Raw genomic sequence first — 8,630 nt, 5'->3', positions numbered from 1 at the left:
AAAAAACATAAATTAGGGAAATTAACAAAAAATGATTTTTAATCCAATTTCCAAAATATTTTCATTCCTTAGGAGTATTTAAAGCAGTATATTACAGCAAATAATTTATCACTCCATCACCAGAGCTGTTTTACAAAATACATAATGAAGGGATGATGTATATACTGCATGATATTAGCAATCCTCTGGAATGATGATTCAACCAAAAAAAACAACTGAATCCATCTCGAAATACAAAATTAATTCTGCTGTGCATTATTTCCGATCCAACAAGCCAAAGAACAATCCACAAGCATTTTGACATGCGTACTACTACCGCAATCACTGACGAGAAGTATGAAGTTGTAATTTTAACCAAAGTTCAAAAATATTTCAAGCATATTCGCTTACATCTTCACAAGAGTGTCTTACTAATTACTACTAGCAATAAACAAATAAGAAACCGTAACTTCATCTTTGAATCACTTTTGGAATTATTAATTAAAAACCTCATTGAATAATTAGAACCGGAGGACTGGGCTTAGAAATATACCATATGGACAGTAAGCCCACTAATGTGATAATGACATGAATACAGTTATAAGTGACATGCAAAAAGAAATGCACAATAAAAATCAGTCGGAAATAATCGCGAAAAGCAGCTATAACATGAAATAAAAATAACCCTTGAAAAAATCATAGCTTAAATTCGTAACGATTTTAAAAAAATAATATCACAAAAAGTTAGGTATCACCTTGGAAAAAATATCACATTTCTGGACAAGAATTTTGGTTAACCGGAAAATTAAAAAAATAAGAGTCCGTAGCATGAAAAAAAAATGAAATAAAGGTTCAAAATAGGGAAAGTACTATAAAATGGCTTATTCACCTCAAAGATATGAAAGACCAATGTGACAAATTCCATGATTTTCTTTTTTCTCTTTTTTTAAAACCTTTTTTTATAGATAGTGGACTAACTAGCCAGGGAGAAAAATGAAAATCATAGAATTGGCTCAAGCTAGAAATCGCTATTCTGGAAAGTGCATTCAACTTCGCTACTAACAATGAAAAGAAGGGGAAGGAAATAATTATCTTAAAAAAAGGTTGAAACAATTATCTTAAAAGAAGGTTGACGAAGTCGGAAAATTGTAAAATTTTTGTAGGAATTCGAAAAAAAAAAGATGAACCTAACGTATGTCCATATTTATCAGAAGGAGGCATTAAAAAATGTGTGGTAAATGACATGTGCGTTACAGAAGTAATCTGAATTACATACATTTTTGTTTTCAATTCACGAGCTATACGAAAGAAAATTTCATATTGAAAGAAAATTTGAAAGAAAATTTCACATTAACTTGGTTGCTTATCGAAAAATAACAAGAAAAGCGAGATACATCACAGAACTGGGACATAAAATTTAAGAAATCGAAAAAGAATCAACTATTAACAGTGAGCAATCAAAAATAATATTAAAAAAGTGTCATGGAGTTGCTATTCTAGCTTCTTGAGTAAACTGAAACTATAAGACTTCCTTGCACCACCGCAGTAACGAGAAAATCTGGATTAAAATGACAGTAAAATTCCAACCAAAAGAAAATTAACATTCATGGCAGTGTAACCTCGACCATTTTATGACAAATGATCTTAACCACATGGCCTAAGGTCCACCATATATTCTAATAGGTAAAATGAGAAAAACGAAAAAAAAAGTGCTGACAGATTAAAAGTTAGAAACACAACCAATGAAACGCAGATTTTGTAACCGAAGCGCAACTTCAAAAAAGCACTGATGATAGAAACGCACATTGAGTAATATGAAGATCCCCAAAGAAATAAGTTTTAACGAGAAGAGAGATTTGCAGCGGAAGAGATAAGACCTTGTACTGTACCTCCAACCCAACCATGATTCCGCTGCTCCTCTTTCGCTACTACTGCATTCATCTGTTCATGCGTAAATCTCGCTACAGTCGCAATCACTCGAGCCAATGTCTATAACAATTAATTTCAAGTAAATTAATAGTGCAAACATCTGAAGAAAAAGTAATAAGTGATAAAATACCATTCAGAGAGCCTAACTTCAAAGTTCGAATTTATCTAAGAGAAGAAATTGTTGTTTGAGTCATATACTTTATATCCGAAAACAGGATCTAGAAATACAAAGTGGTGCTAGTACTGGCATTTCGTATGCTCGTAAATTTTAAGCAAAATAATGTTCCACGAATGCGACATTACAGCTGCGCTTATAACAAAACGTACAATATAAGCAGTATGCACTAGAAGCGCAAACAGATCTTGATTGATAATATTTTTCGATTGCTAACAAAATTTACAAATTAAGACCACTTCATTTCATCTTAAACTCCAAAAAATTTTTTTATTGGCAAACAGAAAAAACTCACAACACTCTCCCTGCCCAATGTTTCTCGTTCATTCATGTATCGATATAATACATTTCTCAAATACTGAAATACATGTTACCTTGAAACTGTATGAAAAATAAACAAGCACTAAAGTGATAAGTTACGATACACGGGAGTGCTTTATTTTCTAACGACGGTTGGATTTATATAAGGGAAAATCATGTCATAATGATAAAATATGGTCGTAAACAAAAGTCCTCTGCAGCAGCTGGCTAAAACACTTCAACTCAGAAATTTATCTTGGAAAAAAAAACCGAATAATTTAATAAGAAATAAACTAACTTCAGCTTCAGTAGGTTCTGCGAAGACAGCACTGTTATTACTCAGATACCCTTTATCTTTCTATAAATAATGAAACATATTTTCCGACGTAAAATAAAAAGTATTGTGGGAAGAGAGAAGACAGGTGAAATAAGATGGTATTTCAAGAGTAATGAAAATTAAGTAAACAAGGTTCTGAACCATTAAGTACCAAATAACAAATATACCGAGATGGATCCATTGGTGACTGATTCCAAGCCAATAACATTGAACTGTTCAGTAGAGTATGCCTTCCTACACAATAGTGTTAATTCTTTCTTGTAACGAAAATAAAATAATAATAAAGCAAACTGTAGAAGTACATTTATGACACTTTTAAGGTAATAAAAATAATCAATTGCTTACTTGTGGGATTCCTTAATATTTTTTAATTGATTCTGGTATTCTGCCACTTGTTCCCGTAAAGCACATAATTCTTCGTAGTCCTGGAAATTAGTGATCACATATTATCATTTTTATCGCAAATATTGCAGTTGTAATTTGTGAGGAAACGAGACTCGGAGCTCATCCTTTCATGCAGTTCTAAAAACTGCGATCTTGTAAGTAAAATAAGAACTTAAAGAACAAAGTGAAGAAGTCAAAGTGAACATAAACTGATGAAGAAAGGAGCAATCCACTGGCAGCCTAAACCAACTTAACGATATCAGAAAACGGAACTTGATAATGAAAACGATTAACTTATCAACATGAAAATCTCGATTAGTTCAACAAATAACATACAGTCAGTTCAATTAAGTCTGAGCTGTCCCTCAAACGTTTCCCTTGCGCATCTGTTCTGTGACCACTTTTCGTGCAAATATCCTCAAGTTCATCACTTTTAGTTTTTTTGTCTGATAGTTCCTAAAAACCAAAGAAAGGGTCTCTTCGACATGATAATTCTAATCATGAAATTTTGCTATCAGCAGCATGGTGAATTGGAATAGCATTTTCTCTCACTTTGGATACTAATTAATAACTTGATAATTTTGGAAAAGTCACAAATATAATGTATGAGAAAAAATCACTACATATAAATTAATTCAATATCCCCGGACAGCAAGCGCACCTGCAGCTTGGTTTGCGCCTCATTTAACTGTTGTGTGCGTTCGTTTAAATCATGATATAACTGCTTGATTTCTTTTTGCAAATCACGCAATAACCGGTGTCGCTCTGATTCCGCTTTGGCTGTAACACCATACATGAATCAAATAAAGAGCCATACGCAGATTAAAAATCATTAGGTAATTCTGCTTAATTCTTAAGCACCTTAGTTACACTTGCCTGAAGCTTTCGCTGATTCCTCACTCGCAGTTTTTTGCACAGTTACAATTTCTAGTCGCAGTCTTTTCACTTCCTTTTCAAAATTCTCAATCTCATGCAATAACATTTTTCGTTCTTGTTCCAACTGCTCAGCAACTTGAGTGGTTTCTGAAAATAATCCTTTCATGGAAATCTAAATGACAAATTAAATACTATTGGAAAAAAAAAACAGAGGCACTTCGTCTTTCTCTTGCGTCATCAGATTCTCAGGTAAATTTAATACGAACAATGATAACCTCGCAAATGCGTATTTTGAGCATTTACATTTTCTAGTTCATCTTGTAACGAAGTGATTTGTTGACTCTGTGATTCTAATTGTCTCATTGTTTCTTCTGCAGCTATACGCATAGAATTTAGTTTGGCTTCCACTTCAGTACACTTCTGAAATTATAAACAGAATGCAAAAATGCAGCAGATATCTACTAGATTTACCCATCTTAGAGGTAGAAAAATGTAAATTTCTCAAATTCCCAATTTCGAAGTAGTTTATAATGATAGATTAAGGATTTCTGATTACAACCATTTAGAAGTTCATGTAAAACTGTTTTAGAAGTTTCGCTCCTGAAAAAGGGAACAGTGCAGCATTGTCATCTTTATTATGCTGAATTTATGATATGATTACATCCAAACTTCTATTCTTACAGTCAGTACGGATTACATATAGCGAGAAAAGACGAAAGTTTAACATTCAGTTCCATGTCTCTTTCACTGGATATCGTTTGGATAGTTGCCCGCAAATCATTTATTATTTTTCTTTCATTATGTCCATCATTAGAAAGTTTTCGTTCCAAGCAACTGATATGTAACTTCTGCTCTCCAATTTGCAAGTCTCTTTCAGCTATTTGTGATCGCATTTCATCGATCTGGAAAAATAAGGAACATAGAAATACTAACAAAAGCAATGGTAACTTTGAAATCAGCATATATCAGATAAATTCAAGATGTATCAGTCTGGCAACATCCGATAGGAAGCTGTATCTCAGCAATAAAATTATGTTAGTGATGTTTGTATAGTCCGGGCATTCTTTTTGAAGCGTTTCTTAGAAATCCCACAAGGCACCAGACAAGATACTTTTAATAAACCTGCAAAAGAAGCTCTGCTTTCGCAGCCTTTCCATCCGCTTCACACTGTTCATTTATTTTCAATGCTTCCTGCTCCGCCATCTTCTTCATTTCTTCTCTTCGTTGCTCATTTTCCTACAATTTGATAAATTTGTGCTGTGAAAATAATGGCTATCTTCCAGTTCGAATAAAATGAACTGAACAATCCTAAACTTTGGAATCTAAAAAAGAGAAAGATATTTCTTCGACTTTAAGCAATACCCTGAGCGGAAAATGAAAGATCGATAAAAATAAGTGAAAGATCGATAAAAAATAAGTATAAATGAAAGGAAAAAAGTAATTAATCACCTGTTTGAGTTGTTGTATGACCTTTTGACAATCTTCTTTAGCTAAGAAAAGCTCAGCAATAAAGCGATCTTTTTCGATTCGTATAAGATCCAAACCAGCCAGCTGCTTTTTTGCTTCTTCCAAATCGTCGTTTGCATTTTTCAGTGCGATAGCATACTGATTTCTGAACGATCACTTATTCCTCGACGCATTTTACAAGTTAACGAAAAACCGAGGAAATGGAATATGCTGACATAGAGCTAAAGATTTATTTGTGCTTTACGATCGCAATCTCATTTACAAACCTATATGATTCCACTTTTCAGGAATGACTTGGCTATCTAAATTATAACTGTGGACACGGAAAAAAAAATTTCTAAGTGTCCTGATATCTAGGTTGTAGCGAGTTAAATGCAAAATATAGCTTGGCACCTCATCATTACTCCTTATCAAGCTTCAATTCATTCAGCTAATGAACCAAAAACATTTAATACGATATGATTTTTCAAGTAATGACTGGCATCTCTATTAATTCGTCTTTTAACTTTTTAGATATCAAAAGATGTAGAAACGTATGGGAACATTACTTTAAAGGAAGCTTTAAAACATGCCATATGATGCACATCTAATAAAAACTTAGAATTTGAAACAGTAATAGTTGTGGCAACAACATGGCATTCCATTAGCTAAGGGACTAGTCAAGAAGAACTACTGTCAATTCTGCTTAAAACGAAATTATTATGATCTCGTTGTTTGGAAAAAAAAGCTCATATTTCAAGTAATTAAAAAAATGGAATGGTTCCGACATTAGGTCTTGCAGGAGTCGATTTTACACCGGGACAAATTTGGGGTGTTAAGCGATTAGACAAAAATAGCAGTATAACTTGAAATATGTATAACCTTATCTTCTGTTCCTCTTCTTTCTCCTCTTTTTTTTTTTGTAATTCAATTTCAAGAAATTCCTCATTGCTTTGTCTCTCGTGAAGTTCGACCTTCATTTCGTCCAAAATTCTTTTTGTTTCAGCAAGCTTCTTTTCCAGAATTAGTTGTCGTTCCTGTTCCGCTTCTGAACTTTTTTGCCCTGATTCTAAGTCAGCAATTTTTTTCACTCCTTGCTCTTTTATCTTCTTCTGCAGTTCATTCATGATATTTTCCTGGAACCACATCAGTTACTTTCTGAATACGCCCCAATAACAAAAATATGGAAAAATTCTACCAATCAGTTAGTCATTTCTATAACCGGGATTGTAAAGCTGTTTAAGGATCAAAATATAATGCAAAATAAGAATCAATTGATATTGATTTCATGATACTGATTGAAGCAATCAATATCATGAAAAGCATATTTTATAATTTGGACTCATTTCCTCTAGTTATAAATTTTCCATTCACTAAGTCAATTTCGATAACCTTTAGAAATGTACCTTTTGAAGAAATTCAACCCTTAACTTCTCGTTCATTATTTCTAGTTCTCCATTTTTCGTTATTACTTCATTTAGCTTTGATGATGATTCTTTAACCTCATTTCCAGCAATAATAATCGCGCTCCGCAGATTATTTGCTTCGTCAATCTTAACAGAAACATCCCTTAAGATGGTGACATCGTGACCGATGCTAACAAATTATCTCCAAATGAACTAGTTAAGATGATAAAACATGAAACAAGTAAAGCTCCTATCCTCTACTTGATAAAATATCAGTTGTTTGACATAATTTCGATGGCTATCAAACTCTGTTTTCAAAGTGCTACAAGTTATACATTGTCGACCTGAGCACTACCAAATGCAAATTTTTTGATTAAAGCTTGAAAGTCTACCATTGCATTAACTCTACATTCAAATCTCCTAATACAATAATTACTACAGCATTTCGAAATTCCAATATTTTTTCACAGAATTTTCAAAACTGCCTTAAAATTTGACAACTGAATAAAATACCAGATTTCTTAATTCTTTTTTCAGTCTCCCTACTTCTGAATCACTTTTGTGTAGAGTTTCACGAAAATTCGCTTCCATTTCTTCCATTTTCATCTTTAAATTATCCCGGTTATTACGAATATCTTCCATCTCTTTCATCATATTATTCTTTTCTTCCACAATTTCTTGTAGATTTCTTTCTAGTGTTTCTATATTAGCCAGAAACAAAGATTTTTCATTTTCCACCCTGAAATTTCATAGGAAAACAATTTACATGTTTTTCTCACTTTTAATAAAGAGACAATGATGATTTTAAACCAAGTTTGAAGCACTCAGTTTCTCTAATATAATTCCATGATTAAAGCAACGAAATGTTTTATACTATTAGACGAAACTAAAGATTTACTAAGGGAAAATCTGTCTACTTAAACAAACTTACAGATTTAACTTGCTCCGAAGCTTTTCAAGTATTTCATCTCTCCTCTTAAGACTTTCAACTTTTAAACTTGGTATTTCTTTACTATCAGACAGACATGGTTTTTCCAACTCCATGTTTTCCAGAAGGACTAAATCCTGAAAAAATGAATAAAAAACAAACTGTTTTCCCATGAATCTAAAGACCCCCTCACCAGTTTTGGTGAGGGGATCTTTAGATTTTAGATTTTAAGATAAACATCTTAAAGACGTGAATAATGGCATAGTTCAACTGAATATTCCATTTGTGCCAATGCTCCGATCTTTTATTGTATGAATATGATACGTTTTGTTTGTTACAAATTTTCTGCAGAAATTTCTCGCTAAATTAAATCTGAAGATTTTACAAACTTTGATTGCTATTATTAAAAAAAGGACAAACTTGTTCTGGAATATTTATTATCGATTTGAAATCTGTTTCCTCCTCCAAATATTGCCCTACAAAGTTCACTTCTTCGCTCAAGAGATCCTCTTTTGGTTCTGATCCTGCCTAGAAATTTTATTTCTTTTTGAGATTTATTTTTCTGATTCCAGCAACTTGTTATTAGGTTAATATTCCGAATATTTGGAAATGATAACCAATACGGCAGTATCTAAGATAATCAGCAAATTTTCTGACCTAGTAATATATATTTACGACAATAAATAATAATAAACAATAATAATTAATTGATTAATTAATTAATAATAATAATAATAATAATAACGATTAATAATAATAATAATAATAATAATAATAATAATAATAATAATAATAATAATAATAATAATAATAATAATAATAATAATAATAATAATAATAATATAATAATAATAAAATTAACAATTTATT

General features: G+C 31.9%; 1 protein-coding gene across 1 annotated transcript; it reads right to left on the bottom strand.

Moving 5' to 3' along the window:
• Nucleotides 1-1,818: 1,818 nt before the first annotated feature.
• LOAG_10386 (hypothetical protein) lies at nt 1,819-7,876 on the bottom strand (the record flags this gene model as incomplete). The annotated part of the gene is made up of 16 exons (XM_020448150.1): nt 1,819-1,968; nt 2,379-2,441; nt 2,682-2,741; nt 2,888-2,954; nt 3,066-3,145; nt 3,441-3,560; nt 3,766-3,884; nt 3,981-4,127; nt 4,256-4,400; nt 4,706-4,882; nt 5,103-5,216; nt 5,430-5,592; nt 6,309-6,562; nt 6,833-6,979; nt 7,346-7,571; nt 7,764-7,876. The coding sequence occupies 16 exons, from the start codon at nt 7,874-7,876 to the stop codon at nt 1,819-1,821; spliced, it is 2,145 nt and encodes a 714-aa protein (XP_020301680.1).
• Nucleotides 7,877-8,630: the final 754 nt, after the last annotated feature.

This window comes from Loa loa (assembly GCF_000183805.2).
Source record: "Loa loa unplaced genomic scaffold supercont3.58, whole genome shotgun sequence".
Taxonomy (NCBI): Eukaryota; Metazoa; Nematoda; class Chromadorea; order Rhabditida; family Onchocercidae; genus Loa; species Loa loa.
Note: the sequence above shows the minus strand (reverse complement) of the source record. Positions and strands in the feature narration are given on the sequence as shown.